Here is a 24719-nt window from a genome sequence, read left to right on the forward strand (position 1 = left end):
CCCCTTCCCCCTGCATTTACTTCCTGGTTTTGCTTTACCTCGGGGCCAGCTAGGAAAGATTTGGGCCCCTAGAACCCATGCCCACGCGGAGGCCGACCTTCGGCTTTGGGACACACGGTCAGGGCCTCTTGGGGAGGGGCAGAAGGCAAACCTCCCCGCCCCCTCCACTCTCCACCCTTGCCAGCGCGCCTGCCGCCGGCAGCCTCTTGCCCACTGGAGACTAGAACTGACCCGGTGAGAGGCGGAGAACAGGGGCGATCGGCCGCCACTTTCCCAGTCCACCTTAAGAGGACCAAGTAGCCAGCCTGCCGCTCCGACCTCAGAAAAACAAGTTTGCGCAAAGTGGTGCGCGGCCAGCCTCTGGGCAGAGGGAGCGGTGCTTCCACCGCCTGGCAGCCCTGCGCGCGGCGGCGCAGGTCCGAGCGGCTGGCGGGGACCCGCACGGGCAGAGCGGGCTCGCGCAGAGCCGAGGCGGGCGGCGCAGCTCGCGGGGCGCACTAGGGCGCGGGCGGGAAGGTGCGGGCGCGAGGCGGGGGCGCTCGGCCGGGCCGCCCTCGCGCTGGCCTCGCGACGGCTCCGCGCAGCCCGCACTCGCTCTGCGAGCTGTCCCCGCTCGCGCTCGCTCTCCGTGCTCTGTCCCCGCTCCCTCTCCCTCTTCCTCTCCCCCTCTTTCCTTCTCCCTCGCTATCCGCTCCCCCGCCCCCGTGCCTCTGGCTCTGCGCCTGGCTCCCTCGGGTCCGCTCCCCTTTCCCGCCGGCCTGGCCCGGCGTCACGCTCCCGGAGTCTCCCCGCTCGGCGGCGTCTCATTGTGGGAGGGGGTCAGATCACCCCGCCGGGCGGTGGCGCTGGGGGGCAGCGGAGGGGGAGGGGCCTTAGTCGTTCGCCCGCGCCGCCCGCCCGCCTGCCGAGCGCGCTCACCGCCGATCTCCCTCCTTGCTCTGCAGCCGCGGCCCATGGAGCCCGCCGGCCCGGCCCCTGGCCGCCTAGGGCCGCTGCTGTTCTGCCTGCTGCTCTCCGCGTCCTGTTTCTGTGCAGGTAAGCACCCTCAGCTCCCACTGCCACCCTCCCCAAGCTGCGGGCTCAGGCTCCGCACACTGCCGCTCAGCTAATGTCGACAGATCCCTGTAACGGGGGTTACAGATGCAGAATTGAGGCCCAGAGAGGGTCAGCCACTTGCCCAAGGTCACATAGCCTAGGCTAGAAGCCGGGATAGAACTCTTCTTATCCGGATCTGCCTTGTGGACTGTGACTGGGTAGCCCTGCGCTGGGCTGCGGGGTATAGGAATGAGTTGGTTTACCATACCCCTTGCCCAACCTGAATGGGGAAGCAAGCTGGCAGTTGCTTTAGGCAGTAGGGCGCCTGGCTTCCCCATACGCTGCCTTGCTAGACTTGATTGGAGAGAGGTCGGGGCAGAGGTCCTCGCTCTCGCACTGCTGGGCTGTTGGGATGGGGAAGAGTGAGCTTTCGCTCTAGTACCAGAGAAAGCAGGGTTAGGGTTAGTGGAGGTGGAGACAGGAAGGGAGGCCTGAATAAGCCACAGACCCTTGGGAGACACGTTGGATTTACCTGTGGTGGGCACAGCCCTCCCTGGATGGTCTCCTCCCCGCTACCCCCCTGCCTTCCTTAGGCAAGCTTCCAGTAGCTCCCTGCAGTTCCAGCATGTACCTGTGGCTCTGAGCTTGTCTTCTTTGTTGGCCTACATCAAACACCTGGCTGTCTCCAGCAGGAGGGCTCTGAAGGCCGGTTGGCCAAGGAGTGAGGTCACCATTCAGGAGTCCTGCATCTTAAAGGGGTTTTGCAAAAATCCTGGGTCTGGTCTGGAAGGATATGGAGGCTAAAGCTGTACAGGGGAGGAGAGAGGGAGCCTTATTTAGTGTCTTCTTGGATTGGTGCTATGGACATAAGGGTCTCTGTACACCCTTCCTTTTTCCGGGAGGTAAATACGGTCTCAGCATCCCCTCCTCACCCACATTTGCCTGGAGCTTGGCACCTGATGGCAATGTAGAAGGAGGAAGAGAGTCAGCTTTAGGGAAGAGAGTCAGCTTTAGGGAAGAGAGAACAGCAGGGTGGGAAAAAGTGGGGTGTCCAGGAGCTCTCTCTGGGTCACAGTACCCCCAAAAACCCAGGCACCCACCAGGTGCTCCCCACCAAGTGCTCCCACCCCATTCACAGTTTTCAGTTACCCTTGGGTCCTTTCAGGGCCAAACGATGGATTTCACCTCTCTCCTGAGATCTGGTCTGCTTCCTCCTGCCTTACCAAAGTTCTAGCCCAACCCTGTCATGTTCCAGGGCTTAGGAATCTACGGGCATCTCTCCGAAGTGCAGAAAGCTGCGTCCAGGTTAATATCTAAATGTTTGTTCTGCATCTTTTTCTGACTAGGGCCCTATGGCAAATGAATAGTTAACAAGTGTTCAAACTAGCAGTCTGCCCTTCCTGGGCATGGGGTTGCGGTGGGGGGTTGGGGTTGGGGGGAGCGGGGGAATGATAACACCTTTCTTAAGAGCCATATCTACCCCCTTCCCTACCCTCACCTATCAAAACAGTCTATAAATGATAAAGATTGGACCTTCTGTTCCAATCCATTCAGCATCAATAACCTGAAAAAGTAGGAGCAGTGGAAGGGCATAGATTAACTTCATAGTAAGTCAGTCTTGGGAGGTGAGAATGAGATTCTCTGTGAGGAAGAGATGGTGCATGGCCTCGGAGCACCAGCCTCCCAGCAACCCACACATAGTCCCCTGGGGCTCAGCATCAAATTCACATCTTTGCCACAGGAAGTACTTTAGCTCCTACTGGACTCATCCTCCCTTGTCCAGGCTAGGGAATTTACAGCAAAGCAGAAGAGGAGGAGAGAAGGACAGACAGGTGGAAGGCAGCTGTAGGTAGGACAGAAGGAGAGACAGGTAGAAGGCAGTTGCAGGTAGGACAGAAGGACAGAGAGGTAGAAGGCAGTTGTAGGTAGGACAGAAAGACAGACAGATAGAAGGCAGATGTCCAGTTTTCTAGGAAAATGGATTTGTTTGAGCAAGAAACCCAAATATCAGCTTAGAAAAGACAGCTTTGGATTGAATGAGTGCTGTCTCTGGCAGAACTGTCATCCTGGGAGGTGTCATGTGATTGCTGGGCTTCACAAGATCACTGCTTGGGTGAAGGGAACTGGTCATGTGAATTATTGCCTCCGGGAGGCAGGAGAGGAAGTTTCTAAAGATTGCACTCGACAAATGATGCCAAAGGAAAATTCTAAAAAGATTCTGGTGAAGTCACCACCGTGGGTTCTTGCAGCCTGTGTAGGGGCTGACCCTGCTATTCTGAACCAACGGACGAACGACCGAGATGGCGGCAGGCCTCACACTCAGCCACAGGATGCTTTCCCAGCCCTGGCTGGGCCTGAGCCCTAGGATGGACTTCTTTGCTCTAGTAGGGTGTATCTGAGGGGAGTTGAGGTTCCAGCGTAGATGAACAGTGAGCCCCTCCAGCAAGCCTTGTGGCCCTTGGGTAGACAGCAGCATGCTGGTTACGCCTCTGTGTTTTCCTAAGCAGTATAGCTGATCTCACTTCCTCTTTCGTAGGAAAGGGGGTGGGATGGGGTTATCTGCTATGTCTAAAGTCCAGAGGCTTTTGGAAGGCTCACTGAAAGCTCAGTGTTCTCTGGGTGCTTGGTGCCCATTAATTATTCCTGCCCCCCCACACTCGAGCTGATTTTTAGAAGTCTTGACTGTGTGTTGAGAAAGGGAGACGAACCCGTGTATACTGAGTAGCTAGCTGCATTCCAGGCCCAGGGCTTTGTCCACACAGTCTCACTTACCAACCGTGTGCCGTTCAGCTCCTACTTGTGAGGTTCAGATGAGGAAAACTGAGTCCAAAGCTTGTCCCAGGAGTAAGCAGTAAAGGAGCCAGAATTCGGGATCCAGCGTCTGGTGAGAGGAATGAGTGACTTAGGAGTCTGCAGCCCACATTGGTTGGGGTGAGAAGAGCCACCTGAGGCTGAAGAGTTACAGGAAGGTTCTTGTCAGCAAAAGCTTTTGGTCAGGTCTCCCTGAAGTCCACTGAGTGTGGAACTGGTAGCCTCTTGGCTTCTTGGGGAGTGATGTGGTTTGAACAAGAGGCCCCATCTGGGCTGGGGAGCTCTGGATTCCCTAACACTGGAACGTTCCTCCCCGAATCTTGCCCTTTGCAACAGATGGAGAACAGTGGGCGAAAGGAAGGGAGTCTAAAAGTGCTGAGTGGATCCCACACACACCACCTCGCCACTTGCAGAGCCTGCGTGTGACAGTGTGTGACAGGTTATTTCTTATTTGTCATCATGGGCTGAGGGAAGAGGACCTTCCTTAACTATGTTCAGGTTCCTGGCTGTGGACTCAGCTCTGACTATGTCACCATGTCACTCCCCAGCTCAAAACTGGTGATGCCTTGGACCAAGTTTTCTTTAAAAGAAAGAAAGGAAGGTAAAGGAGGAAGGAAGGAAGGAAGGGAGGGAGGGAAGAAGGAAGGAAGGAAGGAGGGGAAGAAGGAAGGAAGGAAGGAAGGAAGGAAGGGAGGAAGGAAGGAAGGAAGGAAGGAAAGAGGGGAAGAAGGAAAGAAGGAGGGGGAGAAGGAAGGAAGGAAAGAAGGAAAGGGAAGAAAAGAACAGAACAGCAGGGCCTGGGTGTTCTGTCAGGCCTCAGTTACATGTTTCCCAATAGGCATACATGTTCATGTGCTGTGAGGTAACAGGGCCTCCTCATTGCACACTGAAGCCCAGGGGAATCCTATGTGGGAGACCCCCAAGCCGCTCCAGTGTGTTATGAACAAGGGTATTTGATTTATACAATATCTGTTAATATGCAAGCTAACCCAGTTTGGCTCTTGGGCAAATCCACGCCCCCAGCTAGCCTCTTATCTCTCTACTTTTGCTCCTGCTGTTCTGCCAAGATGACCTTTCCTGTACTTTCTTACCTCCCTTTGTCTGACTCCTCATCCTTCCAGGTTCCCTTTACTTGTCTCCTGCTCAGGGGAGCTAATTCCTCCGACCCGCTCCCATGATTTTATCTGTTCCTCTCTGAGGCTACTTATTACTCCTCCTTTGTTTTGTGACTGTGTGCACTGCGTGTTTAACTCTCGCATCTGCTTCTGCAGCCTCACTGACTATTAGCCTCACCGTGTACACACAACAGTGCCAGGACCCCCTGGGAGGCAGGTCTGGTTCTGCCACCTACTTGAACAATTTGCTGAACTTCCCTGGGTCTCCTTTTTCCTCACCTATAAACCAGAGATGTCATTAACAGCTCTTTCTCAAGGAGTAAGTCAATTAATGCAAATTGAGGTGATGTTTGGAGCATGCCTGGTATCTGTAAGCTATCTTGCAATCACTGCCTTATGCTTTGTGACTTGCTCATCCTGGTACCTGTTAGCTGTCATGCTGACATTGTTTTATATTGTTTGACTTGCTCATATCTCGGACTGGAACGGACTTTTGCAAAGCAACCAAACCTAGCATGCTCCTACACATAGTGGGCACTCAGAAAACGAGGACCATGAGTAGCTAAATGTCAGTGTGACTCAGAGAGCTCTTTTCCCCCTGAAGCTTACCCCTGGGGGATGGACAGGTTGTGAGGAAACCAGCTCTGCGATCTAATTGCCTTGTTAGTGCCAATGAGCTGTGGACCCAACCTGACTCTAGGTGTCTCCCTCTGGACTCACACGTCTGGAATTGTGGCTTCACAGCCCTGGAAAGCTGGAAGGATAGAGGGCCTAGCACAGGTCTCCAGATCCAAAGTCAGGTCGGGCCAGGCCATGGAGGGAGATGCCAGGTCTCCTATGATACTTGCCGGACACTTTTAAAACGGAGCTGGATATCTTTACTGTGAAAGCCAGAGTTCTGACAGGATCCTGAGCTCTGTGAGAAAGTGCTAAAAATAATCATCACAATCCTGGCCTCCGAGCTACTGTGTGTGATCCTAGTGGGTCTCAGAGCTACCTGGAGTATGCACCATTGATGATTGATCATCTAACCCCCTTGACCAGTGAGGGGATGATGGCTCAGCAAGGTGTCTGCATCGGATGGCCACCCAGATCAATCAACCTGAGCTTCAAAGCCTGTGCTTTAGATGTCTCCTTGATTTGCTTGACAAGCAGGGAGGCTGAAGACCAGGGCTTTTGGCACCTTGCTCTCATGGGACATCTCTTATTTTTTTTTTATCGATCCGTGTATCCTCCAGGAGATGAGGGCAGCGGATGTTTCTACAATGTGCTTCCATCCACACGCTGGAGAGGGCCTGTTACGCTGGCTGATGCTGTTTAACTGTTCACTCGGGCTTCCTGGAACCCTGGCAGGATGGGTCTTCCCTGCTGAGTGGCTTGCCAAGCTTTTGGTCCAGGAAGATGTGGCACAGCAGAGGCAGACGTGGGGGACGTGCAGCATGGTCTTCTGTGCCAGCAGGATTCCCTGGCCCATCCATTTGGGTCTCCAAAGCTGCAGATCAGATCAGCAGCTGGGGGTGTGCAGTGCCAGGGTGGAGTGGGGAGATTGGATGCTGGCGTGAACAGCTGGGAGACATGGCTAGGATAGGTAATGGCCATACCAGACTATAGAGCCATTGGCCCGGTCTCTAAGCCAACCATCAATGTCTTCTAGAAATGGAGGCATGAGGTGGCAGCGAATGCCCTTTGTACCTGTCCTTGGCACAGAGCACACGTTGTCTTTCCACAGTCTTCCACTTTTGGAAACTTCAGACATATGCAGAATGAGAAGGGCTGATACAATGACCCAAGCCTTCCTACTGAATGGCCTTCTGCGTTCTTGTTTCTCAGTGTAACCGGGTGAAAGGAGCTGGCACGAGGAGACTTGCACAGTGGATACTGGGCACAGCCATTCCTCCTGGATGCATAGATTGCAAGTCTTCCTTTGGACTGTCATCTGACCCTCACAGAGAGCCAAAACAAGCATACATTTTACCCATTTTATAGACGAGGAGACTGAGGCTCTTGAAACCCATGCTGGGCTTTTTTCCAAGCCACTCAGCCAGAGAGAATTAAGGCTAGAACTGAAGCCAGGGTTTGTCTACTCTCGACTGCTGTGCTGTTATCGTTAGGGTCATTTTAATTGTAAATATTTGTGCAGTAGTTCTGAACATTGATAGACGCCAGTAGATTGAACGTCTTCGGGTACCTGGAGGTAAAACCATGAACAAGGTAGGCACATCCCCGGCTCCCATGGAGCTGATGTTCTAACAAGAAAGCAAAAACAAACGCAACTAGTGACGAGTCGTTTTCACGCCGTTTCCTCCTATGCTCACTGCTTCATTCTTTCTACCCTGACGCCCCCAGCTAGGACACAGGCTGTGTGAGGGTAGACACAGTCACCTGCCTCCTGAGACCTTAGCCCAGGACCTGGCCTCCAGTGAGTGGGCTAATCTATGTTAGTGGAACAGAGGAATAGCATGGATAGGAAGACCTCCTTTTAAAGAGAAGGCTTTAAGATGATGTTGCGCAGACAAAGATTGTTTCCCCAACTGCCCCCAAGTCCCTCCTCCGGGGCTCAGGCCATGACTTCCGTAGCATGAAGCTTCCAACATGCTGAAATCCCAGGAAGCTCATGCCGGTGCAGCTGAGGAGCCCCAGAACTTGAAGGAGACCCCGCAACCACCCTGAGGCCTGGCCCACGTTTTTGTTCACAGTGTTTGTCCCTGTCCCTGTGGTACTCCGGAGTTGGGTGGTGATGGCTCTATCCGGCTGAGTCCATGCAGAGACTCCATATTTGAGGCCTGCCATGATCTGTTTGGCTATGGTGGTCTTTAGGTATCTTTATGGCCCTGTTATATGATAGCCTCATCGTGTGTTTTGGGGCCCTAAAGGGCAGGAAGGGTCCCCATGCCCCTCCACTGAGCCTTAGTTTTCCCTCTGAAGGTAAACCGAAGGCTTCCACGGGTCTCTCCAGCGGCAGCTCCCTGGCCAGCTTCTTTGGCACAGGAGACCATGCATCAGGCACCCACTGTGTACTCACCCCTGCCTGACCGAGGGCCACATGTCTACTTTCCTGCTTTGTGCTCTGGTTTCCAGTCTGCAATCTGGAAGCTATTCTCACTCTTCTTTCCTGCAGAGGCTGCAAAGGGTTAAGGGAACTACTAGCCGAGCTGGAAAAGCTCTATGAAAGGAATCAGTGAATCACATCAGCTTAGCTGGGGAGAAATCCCATCCGGAGACTGTCTTGTGCTGGCTCAGTGCATGGTAACCACAGTAGATGACGTTTAATAGGTGCATGTGTGCGTGCGTGTGCATGTGTGTGTGCGTGTGTGTGTGTGTGTGTGTGTGTGTGTGTGTGTGTGTGTGTGCGTGCGTGTCGATTTTAGAGAGGCCTTTAGCCTGGCCAGGGAAATGCACGTTCTTTGGCAGCCCAAGAACACAGAAGCCTGAGTTGGAGGCCCCGTCTTGAGAGAAGCACCAGCATAGGGTTGTGCCAGCTCTTTGGCTAGAGGGCTCCATGTCCTTGTAGGGAGGAAAGACTGGTAACAGCAGCTGTCATCTTGTGGGGCCATCTAGTCTGTCCATTGCCCTGGGAAGGTATGCAGTGTGGCATGGTGCTTGTTTCAGAGCAAGTCAGGACTGGAAGTTGTGAGGAGGCCAATGGGTTCCTGACCTCCTTTCTTACTTCTGAGTGGGATGAAGGCTCTTAGGCTGCTGAGACATCACTCCACTCCAACCTCCCTAGCTACTTCTGGTTCCCAGAAGTCCATTACAGTTCAAAGGACATTCATAGTACACATGTGTTTGCAGTCTCTGTCCCTTGTATCCCTACCCCTGCCACTGGGCAAGCCACTGGGCAAGCCACGTGCCTTGCTTTGTCACCTTCAAGTTTTGCCTGACCCAGCTGCTGCTCATCCACAGACCCTGTGTGTGCCGTCTGCACTGTGGTTTTTTATGTATGTTAAGGCAGAGAGACTCTGTTGCCCTCTACCCCACCCCCAGCTGAAGGACGCAGTCATATGTTCTCTCCTTCACCTTTAAACACCTGGATACATGGGAGTTGGCATACACAGAGGCTTCATGGTCTGATTGCAAAAAGGCAGAAACATGGGGTCCTGGGTCTCAGTGTAGTGGGGGCTTCAGCAGAGAGCAAAGGGGAGAATGCCCCTGATTCAGGTCTTGAGGCTGCCTTGAGCATGATTTGTGGAGAGAGGAGGTGGAGACAGGGAGGCCACGGGTTGGGCGGGGTGAGAGGAAGGCTGAGTCCATTGTAGCTTGAGACTTGAGCCAGCAGGATTAGCTGATGGGTGGAGTGTGCAGCCTGGGAGGGAGGGAGGGATGAGAAGCCACGTGGTTCTCCACTCTACTCTCCACCATTAGGCATGTGTTTTCGAGTAGGAACGGGGCAGGATCCCTGCTTACAGATGAGGAGAGCTGCTTGGCCAAGTCAAATACCAGGCCTCTAGCCCCAAGCCAGAGCTTGCCACTGTCTGGGTATCTTAGGAGTTTGCTGCCTCTGAAAGAGGCCACCAGGGATGTGGCCCAGTGCCCAGTCCTCAGAGATGCCTGTGGTGGAGATAAATTGGAAGCCCTTCCTGTTGACCAGGCCTCCTGTCTCTGACTCTGATGCTTTAGGGTGGGTCTGCACCATCTGTCCAGTGGTGTCAGCAGAAAGTCTGCCCCCTAGTTGTGTACCGGAAGCCATCCTCCAGAATTCTGGGTTGGCCCAGCTCCAGGCCAACTCTGTCCCAGATAGCTGGGGTCCCAAAGACTTTGCTCTACTCCCAGATGGCAAGGCCCTTGCCTCACCTCCCCGTCTTTACTCATGTGGCTTCTCCTGGAAGGCCTGCTTTTACCTCCCCTCCCCTATCGACCTGGCTCAGAGGCTGCCACCTTTAGGAGGTTTTCCTGGATTCAGCCCCTTTCCAATATCCTCCTCCCCACCAGCCTTTCATGACATTTATTACTAATATATAGTCATTGCTTGTGTCCAGATATCCCCAGCGTAAGCTATTGAAGGATAGACCCACCTTCCTCTTTTTCCGGTGGCATCTAGGACAGACCCTGCCAGTAGAGGAAGCTTTGTAAGCGGGAGGAGATAAATCACTGGGAGGGAAACCACTGAGCAGCCACAGCTGTCAGAGCCCTAGGCTCCCAACTTTGGAGTCCACGCAACTGTAAGCTGGGGCAGCCCCCTCTAGAATCCAACACCAGGAACCTTCTGTCTCTGCTGGCCACAGAGCACAAGTACTCTCAGTACCTCCTTCCCCAGGGCAGGAGCCTAGGCTGAGCACTGTGCAGACTTTGCCCACTGGAAGTTGCTAATGCCCCCTCCTGTTTTCTTCCAATTCCACTCTGTGAAGAATCTCATTTCACAGTTTCCTCCGAGCTAGGCATGATCCCAACTTGCTCCACCGGTAAACATGAGCATACGGGCACATAGCATGTTCATAAACAGCTATCCCTGGGTGCCTCCCTGCGCATGTGCAGTACACACACACCTTTTCCTGCACACGTGTCCACCAGTACACACCGCACATACACGTGCGCACACACGCCTGTACACACACGATACACACGTGCTCTCTGCGGTCACCCTCCCACTGTTCACACCCTTTCACCCCCCAGACATCCCTCCTCAGACTACCTGCCGTTCAGACAATCTCTTCCTGTGGTTCATGTCACCGTGCACTATTTGCTCACTGCCTGCTCCCATTCTGCTCGCCACACACTGTGGCGTCCTCCAATATGTCTCCGCACACATACATCAAGTTTTACATGTGGGCACCTGCTGCGTTCCTACCCAGAGCCCTATGTACCTACCCAGTAAATGTGTGGATGTTTGTGCTCTGCACACTTATGTATATACGCATGTATCTGCCCTCAGTGTATATATGTACTCTTTTATGTACACTTATCCTGTGTGTGTTCGTGTCTTGTTTCTGTGTGGTGTGTGTATGCGTGTGTGTGTGTGTGTGTGTGTGTGTGTGTGTGTGCTGCTGGACACTGCACAGCAACAGTGCTTTAAGCAGGCTGTGAAGCACTCTACCACACCCCCCAACCCTTCTTCGTATTTCATTGTACAAGTACAATGAAACCCTTGGTATTTCATGGCACCACGAGCTTTTCTACCCAGCTACCGAGTCACACCAGAAGGTACAGGCAACAGCACTACTGAAACATATGTTGATTAAGTCTGCATTGCAGAATATCTGAGAGCAGCACAGAAGGAGGAGAAATGGTTTTAGCTCGTGGTTTCAGGGAATAGGTCCATGGTCACTCACTCGGCCCTGTGCACTTGTCAGAGCATCATGGGTATGTATGACTGAGGACGTGCCATGGATAGACAGAAAGCAAAGGAATGCTGGCTCTTGACTGGTTCTGCCCACCCCCCTTTTCCTTTGGAGTTCCTAGCCCATGGGGTAGTGGCGCCCGCATCCAGGGTTGGGCTTGCTCCTGGGTGATTCCTGCCTGGAAGTGTCCGCATGCGCACACCTGGAGGTCTGCCTTCCAACTCTTGCAGTTGATTCTAAGTCTAGTGAAGTTGACGGTGACGGTGACCAGCCGCAGTGTGCTGGAGAGCAAGGGACGAAGCACAGGGGACAATAGTGACCTGAGGGAGGGGTGGCCTGCTGCTGTGTGAGGGTTAGGACTGCTGGGGTTCTTGGGATGTGGGGCTCTGGGCTGTTGCTATAGTTTCTTCTAGGGATGAAGCTTCGGGAGAGTTCATATCCCAGGTCGCCAGGCCCTGCCTTCTTCCTTGGCTTCACTCCTGAGTTGAGTTAGTTTTCTCATTAGAAAGAGCACAGTCCATTTTTCTTCCATGTCTTATCATTTTTCTTCATCTTCAAGGCCTCACCGGAATATTGCTGATTTTAAACATGAAATACGTTTTCTAAACCTGCTCATCAGGTCTCAGTCCCACCTTACTGCATAGGTTGGTAGCATTTAGCACACTGGTTAAGCCTTGGACACTTGGGCCAGTAGAAGAAAAAAGGGACACCAGGTGACAGGACAGGGGTCCCTGGGAGTGAGGTGGGACAGAAGATGTCCTCAGAGTGGTTGGCAGGAGTTGTTTTATCCTTCGGATCCAAGTTGCTGCTAAGTGCAGTCATGTGACTCCTTCACAGTCTGACTTCCTAACTCGTGTGCCAGACACACAGCCACGTAGCCTTCGGTCCATGGGGATCCCATGATTCACCACTGCCTTCCACAGCAACAAGCACACAGGGCAGTTACCCTCCCTAGAAACACACCCATGTCCTCGCTATTTGCTTCTTTCCCCCCACCCTATTACAAAAAGAGAGGCTGATCTGTTCGATGTAGTACTTACCAGAAAGTGATAAGCAACCCTTCCAGCCCACCCCGCCTCACTCTGGCACCGCGTGGAGCCCTAGCACACAGCAGTGCGGATCTTACGGATCCGGTCCTCTTCCCCTAGACATGTGGCTGCTCAGTGCACCGGCGGATACGTACTGAGTCAGGAGCTGCAGTCACAGTAATAATGGGCAGAACCGTCTAAGAGAAGTTTGTTCAAGAAGTGGACATGTACGAAACATGCATGTTACGTGCATAGTTTTCTTTAAACATAAGGAGACGCTGTGTGTATTCTTTCGGAATCGTGGCACCAGAGCTGGGCCTCACACCTGCTAGGCAAGCCCTCTCTCACAGAGTTGGGCCCTCACACAGCTGTGTGTGATCCTCAACGATCACCCAACCTAGAAAACCTGAAATGTATCCAAGGTAGACATTAAAGAAGAAAAGGCAGCTTCATGAGGTTTTAGATCCATAGTCTGAGACCGTGATATACTTGGGGTTTGTTCGTAAACCGTTACTCCTTACAGGGCCACAGTCAGGCTGTCTTCTTAGCCTATAGGGGCTATAGATAGGCAGTACAAATCGAAAGTGACCACCGTGGAAATCGCCACTCACGAGGAGCCTCAAGTTTTTAATAACCAGCCCCCCACCCCCCGCCCTGAACATCAAGGTTTAGGATCAAACCAAATGTCACTTGTTAACCCTGATGGTCAGCATAGTTTTGTTATGATTCTGTACAGTCTTACAGGGCTGTGCATTTAGCCCGCAGACGGCTTCATAGTAGGGTCGGATGGTCTCGTTCGGTGGCTGTGGCACCCCGAGGTTCCCGGTGCTCCGGTATGCCTGAGTGAATGCTTGCACGTCCCGTAGCTGTCGGAAGGCGTGATTTGTGATTTTATGTTGTTCTATTCAGCTATTTTAACTAAAACAAAAGCATTGCGTGCAGTCATCCTTGATAGCACCACGTGAGGCCTTTTAAAAAAGGTTTGATTTTAAATTATGCGCATGTGAGGTAAGGGTATGTGTATGCGAGTGCAGGTTCCAAGGAGGCATCGGATCCCCCTAGAGTTATAGGTGATTATTAGCCTCTGCGTGGGTGCTGGGAACCAAACCAGGTCCTCTGGAAGACCTGTACCTGCTCAACCTCTGAGCCATCTCTAGCCCTGATATGATCGTTTAGTGTTCAGACTTTGTTTCTTTTAAATACTTTGCCATAGGTTTTCTTTTTGTTTGTATATAGCCGCCATGCTATTTTAATTGTGCCATGAAAAGTGTTCTTATCATCACAGCGGTTATTTTTATAATTCGCCTGTGGGCTAAGCGGTCTTCCACTTCCTCACCCCTCTCTTTTGCCTTTTGGGTTGTTTCCTCACATTTTCAAGGTCTTATGGAGGAGACTACCGGTATCTGTGATTGGGTCCTTGAGGAAGTGACTAGCACTCCATACTGGTCCACCCTGAGAATTGTTCCCCATCACCACGATCAGCAGTGACACCTACAGGGATGCTGTCTGGTTTAGGCCCTAGAAAGGCTGTGCGCTCTGCCAGGAGGCCAAAAGAGCAGGGAATGGTTCCATTGGCCATGTCAGTGAGATGACCCTGGGCTTGGCCCACAGCAGTCATTTTAACAAGTTTGATTCACAGAATTGAACCTGCAGAGCAAAAGAATAGCAAGCAAAATAAAAGGAAAAAAAACAAACAAAAAGAAAAACCAAAAAAAAAAATACCCGTTGGAAAATACACATGGAGATTAAAATAATGTTTGGCACTTACATCACACTTTTAAAATTCTTCAAACGCTTTAGAAACACTAGCTAATTAATTAAGCTGCCTAAATCTGCTGGCAGTTGGTTGAGATCTCCAGAGGAGCTAAAAAAAAAAAAAAAAAAAAAAAAAAAAAAAAAAAAAAAAGAGGGGGTTAAGGGGAGGAGCCAACCCTCCCCAGCCCCAGATTTTATTGTCACCTGCCTGGGGTGTGATTACAGGCCTCTGTCTGCAGCACAAGAATAGCCCTGCTCCAACTTGTCGGAGCCCAATTCCCAAGTTCCCCCTGAGCACGGCTCCCCGTCAGCTGCTGACTCACAGTTGTGTGCGCTGTTGAGGACGGGGTAATAATAACGGCGCACCAGCTCCTGGGTAGCCACGAATGTTAGTGCCACTGAACGGATGAAGGAAAGAAGAGACTTGGGGTGTTGTCAGGGCCATAGAGCAAATAAAACCTGTTCTTTCTCACTTCATCAGTATGTTCAGCATATATGTGGTTTGGGGACAGGGTCTTCCTAGCTGGGCTGGAAATCACAGAGATCCACTTGCCTCTTGAGCCCATTTCCATCGGGGACACAGTATATACCAGGCAGAAGGCAAGAAACAGTTCATAGTGGATCTACTTATCCTAATGGTGGGGAAAATAGCAGTTGACAGCAAACTGGGTATATAAAGAATACAGCAATGTGATGGTAGGTTTTAGAACTAGAATTGCCATAAAGTATACAGCAGGTGCTTATGTATAGCTTTGGAACAATCCTCATGACAAAGCAGAGTGTACACACCAGTTGCCTGCTGGTGAATCCATTTATGAATACTGAGCTGGCAAAGGGGCCCTGTTCTCGGCCCGGCCTGCGCACGTGGTGGTTCCAGTTCAACCGGTCTTGCGTGGTTAGTTGTACACCCACTGGGAAATATCCATGGCTCCCTGCTATTGGCAGGAGCTGGTGACGTCACTGATGCTCTTGGGAGGCTTCGTGTCTGTCAAGCCTGTTCCCTCCTTGCGTCTTGTCACTTGCCAGGCCACTGGCCCTACCCCTTCTAGGCTGGCTGATGCTGGCTGAGCCCCTGTTTCCACAGGCCTCACTTCTTTCCCTGTACTGTGAGAATCAGGCCGTTCCCAGGCTCTTACTTGCGGTATCTGCTCACATCTGCCATGAAAACCTGACTGGGGAAAGAGGTGAGGCAGGACAGTGAGCAACTGATGACAGGCCCATCCCAGGGCTCTGGGCCCGCAGTGACAGCAGACCTCTCCTGCCTTAGACCCTCTCTCCTTGATAGTACACAACACCAGGGGTTGGAGGATGGGCAAACACACAGTGCCTCTTTTACCCTGCCAACACAAAAGGGGCTACCCGAGGATCCTCCTATAGCCATCTAGTAGACAGAGTCACATTAGAAGCCGGTGGAGAGTCCAGCTGGGGACCAAGATCACCTGACTCGCTGTTGCAGTCTGCCACCCTTGCTGTCCTCATCCTCCCTCTCCTGTCCTCCCCTCTGGACCACTGCGTCTCTAATGTCTATGTGTCTGAATGCTCAGTGTCTACATTCATACGTTTAGCAAACCATTGTGTTTGGATCGAAAGGACTTCATCCATTGAGTTATCCCCTAGATGCTACTTTTTAGAAATAACTTATTTTAATTGTGTATATGTGTAAGTAAGTGTTGTATATGCATGTGTGTGTGTGTGTGTGTGTGTGTGTGTGTGTGTGTGTGTGTGTGTGTGTGTGCACGCACTTGGACTTACAGACCACCTGATGTAAGTGCTGGGTATTGAACGTGGGTCCTCAGGAAGATCAGCCGGTGCTCTTAACCGCTGAGCCATCCAGACCAGACGCTGCTTTTTAACTCACCAGCCTCAGCTTGTTTGTTCCTATTAGAAGTACGTCCAGATGGGAGTCCTGCAAAACCTTCCACAGAGACAGAGGCTAAGGGCCATCAAAACTGTTCAAGCAGAAGCCATATCCACATCCCCATGGTACTTGGCAGAGGGCGAGCACCTGGGCCTTCTCTGTTGACCTAATGACGACTCCACATGATTCAGCCACACGCTACTGAGCCACACCTAGGACCCAGGTTCTCAGCTCTCCTACCACTGAGACTGCTGTGTGCTCAGGACTCCATCTCCAGTACAGAATCTACCTCTTTGAAAAGTACCACACATACTGGGCTCTCCTACTTCTGGGTTTGTGCCCTCTGTGGGGGAATTCAGGCTCCCATTTTTGTCTCAGGGTTTCTATTCCTGCACAAAACATCATGACCAAGAAGTAAGTTGGGGAGGGAAGGGTTTATTCAGCTTACACTTCCACATTACTGTTCATCACCAAAGGAAGTCAGCACTGGAACTCACACAGGGTGGGAAGCAGGAGCTGATGCAGAGGCCACGGAGGGTGCTGCTTCCTGGATGGCTTCCCCTGGCTTGCTCAGCCTGCTCTCTTATAGAACCCAGTACTACCAGCCCAGGGATGGCACCACCCATGATCAGTAATTGAGAAAATGCCTTACAGATGGGTCTCATGGAGGCCTTTCCTCAAGGGAGGCGCCTTTCTCTGTATTAACTACAGCTGTGTCAAGTTGATACACAAAACCAGCCAGTACACATTTTCACTGACAAATTCAGATTTGAATTTCAGAGCCCAGCTCAGATAGGACATTTCCCCCCAAAGGGCTTGGGCACTCTACTACACCAAACCATGTGACTTAGCCCTCTGTGCCCCAGTTTTCTCACCACAGTCTTGATTTACAGGTTCATGTGGGGGATAACACATGCCGAACATTGTGCTGAACTCAATACCACTGTGTGTGATCAATCAGTGAAAACCATTGATAAACTTGAGCTTGTAGGATCCCTTAAGGTGAATCATGGCTGCCATCTTTCTCTCCAGGAGCCAGCGGGAAAGAACTGAAGGTGACTCAGGCTGACAAATCAGTGTCTGTTGCTGCTGGAGATTCGGCCACTCTGAACTGCACTGTGTCCTCCCTGACGCCTGTGGGACCCATTAAGTGGTTCAAAGGAGAAGGGCAAAATCGGAGCCCGATCTACAGTTTCATAGGAGGAGAACACTTTCCTCGAATTACAAATGTTTCAGATGCTACTAAGAGAAACAATATGGACTTTAGCATCTGTATCAGTAATGTCACCCCAGAAGATGCTGGCACCTACTACTGTGTGAAGTTCCAGAAAGGAATAGTAGAGCCTGACACAGAAATTAAATCTGGAGGGGGAACAACGCTCTATGTACTCGGTAAGTAGGCTGTGCCTTCCTCATCCCCTCAGGTGTAGCATTAGGTCAGAGAGTAGCATCCCGGTGAGTGTGGCTCACAAGGGCACAATCTGATCTCAACCTTCAGCAGGTCAGGGACGTCAAGGCCAATCGTTAGCTCCAGGTTCCAGTGCTAGCAAGTAAGAGGGCATTAGCATCCCTCATCTGCCCGCCCCACGGCCCTCTCTTCCTTGCACACGGTTCAAGTACCATGAGTACCAGAATGCAGATCCCAGCAGGCTCCTTGCTGCCCAGGTATTAGGCATCCCCACAGGTGAGCCCAGGACCTAGGAAGCACTGAACCTCTAGGAGATGCAGCCTCTCCACACATCACTTTCACAGAGATTCAGGAAGCCCCTTCCATTCAGAACCCGAGGCCTGTCAGTGACAGAAAGCTCTCCCACATGTCAGTCAGGACACAAAGGACCCCTCCATTATATAAATGGCTCCATTTTACTCTAGCATCTAGAAGTTCCACAATTTATTGTAGTCTGTTGGTAGATAATTCAGTTTTTCCATGCTGTGTATTTTTTTAAAATAATGCTGCATCGAATGCCCGTCCCACTTGTCTAGGACAGGCAGTCCCCCTGTGAAAGGCCTACTACCTTACACAGGTCCTTCCTCCAGGCAGTGACCGAGTCTCCTTGTCACCTCTGCACAGAAGTAGGGCAGGTAGTTTATCCTGCTATGACAGACACGGAAGCTCCCAGGTAGTGTGTCACTTGCCTAGACAACTACAACTAGCAAGTCGCTTCCTGCCACATCTTCATCCCGTGTGGCTTCATGCTACATCTTCTTCATAGCATTTCTCCTTAAGCCAGAGCCGGGATTATCCACATTTCCAGTGTGTATGACAGTGCTGAATAGTCCCTTAGGAAGCCATGAGGAATTAATTGCCTGAGATCTTGCCATTTGGAGCAAGACTTGGCTTCTGTCAAGTCCTCAGTGTTTTTGTTTTGTTTTGTTTTGTTTTTCCTGTAAATGGTAACAGTACTCCATGAGCATCAAGATGTTAACAAAGCCCTAGATGGGGTGTCAAGGTCATCACTGAGTATGAGAGGTACAGTGGCCAGGAGGACAGGGGACAGAGTCTTAACTGTTTGGAACCACATCGTAGATAAGCCACTCCTTTGCCCGTGCCCTGGTACAAACCTCTCCGAATAGCAGCCTCGGTGGCCTCCTCTGTCATGCCACTCTCACAGAGTATGTGGTCAGGGCTGAAGCAGTGACATCTTACCAAACACTTAGAACAGTACCTGGCTTGTATCCCCCCATGGGAGCTGTGCTGAACTATCCATGTGACCTTGAGTGGCTACTTTCCCCTCTCAGTCTCAAGTGTTGGTGGGGTTAGGGTCAGTTGGCGGCTTTCCATCTGTCTGCTTGTATAACTCATCTAAGAGACCAAAAGCACCACACACCTCACATCTGCCATAGAAATTCCACTGTAATTGTCCTGACATGGATCTGAAGTTTCTGAGTGCGTGCGTGCGTGCGTGATCTGCCTGCCCATAAGCAGAGGACAGAGGAGAATGTTTGAATCTTCCTATTACATTACTTTCTGTCTGAGACAGAGTCTCTTACTGATCCTGGAGCTAGGCTGGTGGCCAGCAGACCCCGGTGATTCTTCTGTCTCTGTACCACTCCCACAGCGCTGGGGTTATTAATAGGCAAATACCATCATGCCCAGCTTTTTTATGTGGATTCTAAGGATTTGACCTCACGTCCTCATATTTGCTCAGCAAGTGTTCTTACCTGCATATCTGTCTCCATAGCTTATGTCTGACATTTTTAACCACAACCAGGCTGAGGTACGTGTCCTGAAACCATGGAAGAAAAGCTATGACTTATTTCCCCCCTAGCAAAGATAGTTTCCCATGAAGCTGGTACTCAAAAACCCTTGATGCTTTGGAATAGCATGTGCTCGCTGGGTTCCAAGGATGAGCTGAAACATCTCCCAGAACTGGCCTCAGAAGACTGGGGATGTATCCCACGCAGCTCTGACGGCTCCACTTGGACTTCTGCTAGGAGCAGGACAGGGCATTCCTGACCTCCATGTCTGAACAGAGACAAATTATCTTTAGCTCAGTCCCTCCCTGCCTTGATGACCCCAGATACCACAGATCCTTCCTCGGTGCTCCAGGCTTTCTAAATGGCTTATCCCGATGAAACACCTGTGACCCCATTGGAATTTTGAAGCTGCTGGCCTAACTCGGGTCCTGAGGGGAAGTACCACAAAAGAGGAGAGAGCCACAATGTGGTGGCCTTATTGTGCCTTCTGACTGCCAAAGAAGAATTGTGTAGTCTCAGAGCTAACTATAGTAGCCACAGCTGTTATTTATTTGTTACCTACTGTATTCCAGAAGTCATATTTTTTTTTCTTTCGGAGCTGGGGTCCAAACTCAGGGCCTTGTGCCTGCTAGGCAAGCGCTCTACCACTGAGCTGAATCCCCAACCCCCAGAACTTGTCTCCCAGAGTTTATGTCGTCCTCCCAGAGTGATTTTTTTTTAAATGTATAAAGGAAACACAGATAGATTCCTGAAAGATTTTTTTTTTTTAAATTTTGTGTATATATGAGTACACTGTAGCTGTCTTCAGACACACCAGAAGAGGGCATGGGATCCCATTACAGATGGTTGTGAGCCACCAGGAAATTGAACTCAGGGCCTCTGGAAGAGCGGTCAGTACTAAATTAATCATCTCAGTGGAAGCCACTATGCTTTTGGCTAATCCACTCTACTCTGAGCTTGTCCTACAGAAGTTCACCCCAGTTACCCCCTCTTGGGCTGGTGAGCACAGAGGAAGCAGCCAATGTCAGGCCCCAGGAACTCAATAGATGGTAACTGCAGCTTTTTCCTGGTACCCGTAGGATACCCAAATCCAAAACAGCCCAAGGCCCTCATCCAGGCCTGGGGAGATTTGCGTGTAACCTACACACATCCTGCCGTCTATTTTAAATCATCTCTGGGTTTCTTATACTTAATACGATGCAAATGCTATGTAAATAGTTGTTCTGTGTGTTGTTTCGGGAATAGTGACAAGAAAAAGCCTGTTACTATTCAGTACGGATGCAGCTCTCTCAACAATATTTTACATTTGCAGTTGGGTTCGATTTAAGCCCAGGGAGTCCTCAGGGCCGGAAGGATGGGTCTTCACCGCTGCTGGTGTCCTGATGACTTGACTTCTTCAAGTGACACCTCCTTTCTGTGCCCTTAACATATTAGGTGGATATTAGGGAGCAAGTTCGTGTTGACAGGTGGAAACGTGTGGTGTTTGCTGTCCGGAAGTGATGCTGGGTGCATATGAGCACTTCGGGTTAATCCCCAAGGGACACTGCCTCCCTCCTAGTCACCCATGTGTCCTTTCAGGACCAGAAGTGTGTCTGCTTGCTTGGTGGGGCTGCTTACTGTCTGTCTTTTTACTAATTAGAAATCAAAACCACCTTTGGCTTTCCTAACATAGACGTGATCTTTGTTTCCAACTCTATACAAAAGCTCTCCAGTTTAAAAACAAAAAATCCCTTTAATATCTCCCTTTCAACTATGGGACTTGGCATGGATGAGGCCTACTAGGTTGTAGAGAGAGAAGAAGAAAGCCCAAGTAGCGAATCCCTAAGTTTTCACAGAGAGAACGTAAGAATCAGGTGTAGGGCTGGAGAGAGGCTCACGGAGGAGCTTCCACAGCACTTACTAAGGACCTCAGTTCAGTTCCTAGTGCCCACGCTGCCTGATGGCTCACAACCACCTGTGGCTTCAGCTCCAGGGGGTCCAGTGCCCTCTCTGTTCTCTTAAGGAACCCACTCACATACATAGACGCATTAAAAAATTAATTTTTAATAAAAATCTGGGTCAAGGTCAGGTCTGTGTGTCTTCATGTTTGAGAAGCATCTCCGTGTGTCTGTCATCCGAAGCAGGAAGCCTCCAGGTCCTCATTTCATCCTCACCGCATCCAGACCGCAGAAACCTTGCGTCCTGTGTCATAGATGTGTCTCTGGGAGGTGCACACACCTCAGAGCAGCCACTGGGATCTGACTGGCTGTCCTACAGTGTCGTTTGTTTCCTGTGTTTACCTCTGCAGACACTTTCTCTAGGTTGGCAGGGTTTCCAGGAATGCAGTCAAAAGCAGTTAAAGCAAAGAATGAGATAGGTCAGCAATTGTGGAAAGACCTAAAGCAGAGAAGATTCCAGACCTTGGGCCTGGAGTACCTGGCCTTGCCTTAATGCCTGACTCCTTTATTTCATGAAACCTTTGCATCCTCCCCAGATAGACGGCTAAGGACATGGTCATTCCAGCTTCATCAGGAGGGAGATTAATGCATAGTGTCACCAAGCTGAAGATACCATACAGTTCGGTAGTAGAACATGTACTTAGTGTGCATACAGCCCTGGGGCCAATCCCCCATGTTCGGTAATGGTGATAATATCTAGGCAGGCACCACTAGTCCGTTTGCTTGGCCATCACAATCATATCTCTTGTCTATAAATGCTCCTTTAGCCAAACCTTCTTCACCGGAAGTATCGGGCCCAGACTCCAGGGGCTCTCCTGGACAGACAGTGAACTTCACCTGCAAGTCTTACGGCTTCTCTCCCCGGAATATCACCCTGAAGTGGCTCAAAGATGGGAAAGAACTCTCCCATTTGGAGACCACCATCTCCAGTAAAAGCAATGTCTCCTACAACATCTCCAGCACAGTCAGCGTGAAACTAAGCCCCGAGGACATTCATTCTCGGGTCATCTGCGAGGTAGCCCACGTCACCTTGGAAGGACGCCCGCTTAATGGGACCGCTAACTTTTCTAACATCATCCGAGGTAGATGTCCTTGACTTCTAGCCCGAGCACACAGCCAGCCATTACCCTATGACTAGTACCATGCTGGGCGTTGCATTTCAACAGCAACTGTAATTACTGAGCACCCAGTGTGAGCCACACCCCTTGCCTGGTAGTTTCCATTGATTTTGCTGTGGGTACTGCATGCATTGATGTCATTCATTATCACCCTTAGCAGTAGCTCCCGGTCCCCAGACAAGGCACCATTTGTGTTCTGGGTGCTGCGCTTAGTGGTTCCGTTCATATCAGACCCACATTCATATGAGACCCACACTGAGTACGCGTATGCATGCTTAGCAGTCTCATTCGCTGTGCTGGGAGAGGCTGGGCTCTGCAGCCCCTCCCCGGGATCACAGTTAGAGCTTTTGCCTGTACTGTTTCAGTTTCACCCACCTTGAAGATCACCCAACAGCCCCTGACGCCCGCGAGCCAGGTGAACCTCACCTGCCAGGTGCAGAAGTTCTACCCCAAGGCTCTCCAGCTGAACTGGCTGGAGAATGGAAACTTATCACGGACGGACAAGCCCGAGCATTTCACAGACAACAGGGATGGGACCTATAATTACACAAGCCTGTTCCTGGTGAACTCATCTGCTCACAGAGAGGATGTGGTATTCACGTGCCAGGTGGAGCATGACAGTCAGCCAGCGATCACCGAAAACCATACCGTGCGGGCATTTGCCCACTCGAGTAGTGGAGGCAGCATGGAAACCATCCCTGGTGAGGCCTCCACTCCTACTGACCGGCTTTTGTCTTTTGGGTTTTTTGTTTGTTTGTTTGTTTTTGTTTTTTATCTTTATCATGATTTTTCTGTTTTTCAATGTTAAAGTTATTATCTAATGCTTACTGTAGAGAAGTCTAGAAGTTTACACATAAGCACATAAGCATTTATACTCCTACATTCAGCACTGGTAAGAGTTTGGTTCCTGTCTGGATGGGTCTGTTGACACAGTGTACCAGAGAGGAGGAAAGGGAGAGGGAGGCTGTCTCTGCTAGCATCCTATCTCCTGCTTTCTCTGCCTAACAATTGTTTGGTCCCCATAGCCCCTTTCTACCTCTCACTTTTTCTGGCCTCTGCTCCTTGTTGTGTCATTGCTTGTGCCTCCTCTCACGTCTCATAGAGGCTGGCGATCTGGCTGAAGGACAGTCAGTACTACAAAGGGTACCCTCATCTGTACCATAGCGATCTCCCGGGATAGTCCGCCATGACTATTTCTAGACCAATGTGTGTGTGCCTAGGACGGCTGCCATGCTCCACTGTTCTGTGACAGCATGTCAGTAGTGTCACCTCAGCCCCTCCAGTATGCTGTCAGTCAAGAGCTCTTCTTTTGAAAGCGCCACGTGGCAACAGCTCTTTAGCACTGTCCCAGTGTTTGCCGGCACTACAGCTGATGCCTTTTATACAACGCAGCCCCTGAAAGGAAGAGAATATGGGCCACCTTTTTACTCATCCTTCAGAGGCACTTCAGGAGCTCCTCAGGCCTGTGTTGTGCCCCTTTGATTTTACCCATGACCGATTCTCTGAGGATGCGTAGTTCATGCAGGTAGGAAGTGTCGATGTTCGTGATGACTCTACCACTGACTTGCCATCTGACCTTGGACAAGCTGGTGCCTCTCTCTGAGCCTCTGTTTGCTTGCGGACATGTGGAAAGAGATAGGCTTTGTCACTCCTTAGTTGGTAAGGACCATGACTGTCTCACTCAACACCAGCTTTACAGCACACAAAACACAGTAGGGAATCAATAAATAAATACCTTGCCAGAGGATGAAGGTTGGGCAGATGATCCCTCAGGCCATCCTCTGTGCTGTTGAATGACGTAGATTAGTATTGGCCTCAATAACAGAGCAGGAGAACATGATTCCTCTGATGTGGATGAGGAAGAGGTGGAGCACTTAACTTGAGTTCACATCTCTGTGTCACAGAGCCCTGCTCTTGACTTTACTGTGCTGTGGGTCTAGGACAGTGGTTCTCAACCTTCCCAGTGCTGTGACCCTTTAATATGCTGTGGTGGCCTCCAACCATAAAATTATTATCATTGCTTCTTCATAACTGTAGTTTTGCTACTTATGAATTGCAATGTAAATACCTGTGTGTTCCCATGTTCTTTGTTGACCCCTGTGAAAGGGTCATTCGATCCCTCAGGGGGTCACAACCCACAGATTGAGAACCACTAGTTTAGGACATTGCCTGCCCTCTACCACAAATGTACACGCTGTGGGTTAGGTCCTGGGCACATGTGTGAAACCTTGGGTGCTGTGCAGAGCAAGTGCCAACAGCAAGTCCTCCACCATCACCATCTTCCCAAGTCCCTCCACATAACAGTTGGTTTCCAGTCTGTCTGTCCCGCTGCCATGGCTGATGAGAAGGCTTGAGTCTCCATTCCTCAGGATAGGTAATATGGTTTCTGCCTGTGTCCTGTGCCTACTTTCTCTGTGGCTGCCAGCAGCGTGCCTTTTGCAATGCTCACGAGTGACTTGAATGGGTAGGTAGGCAAACTTAGAGATGTAAGAAAACGCAGCCAGATGTCCACAGCCAAGGAGGAAAGGGTCAGCAGGCTTCCATTGTTTCTGTTTTGGAGTGTCATGCATGAAGCCCTTCTTCCTTGTG

At 50.9% G+C, this 24719-nt stretch overlaps 1 protein-coding gene across 16 annotated transcripts in view; it reads left to right on the forward strand.

Annotated features, from left to right (window-relative positions):
• Positions 1-200: 200 nt before the first annotated feature.
• Positions 201-24719, forward strand: part of Sirpa (signal-regulatory protein alpha) — a 38293-nt gene continuing 13774 nt past the window's right edge. For 2 of the 16 annotated variants that reach the window (XM_087649564.1, XM_087649571.1), the window contains exons 1-5: positions 201-416; positions 945-1035; positions 16910-17269; positions 21780-22094; positions 22496-22831. In XM_087649564.1, the coding sequence (XP_087505690.1) occupies positions 954-1035; positions 16910-17269; positions 21780-22094; positions 22496-22831 (1093 nt within the window). In that variant the 5' untranslated portion in view covers positions 201-416; positions 945-953. 16 annotated transcript variants of the gene reach the window in all.

This window comes from Rattus norvegicus, chromosome 3 (assembly GCF_021556685.1).
Source record: "Rattus norvegicus strain SHRSP/BbbUtx chromosome 3, alternate assembly SHRSP_T2T, whole genome shotgun sequence".
NCBI classification, from domain to species: Eukaryota; Metazoa; Chordata; class Mammalia; order Rodentia; family Muridae; genus Rattus; species Rattus norvegicus.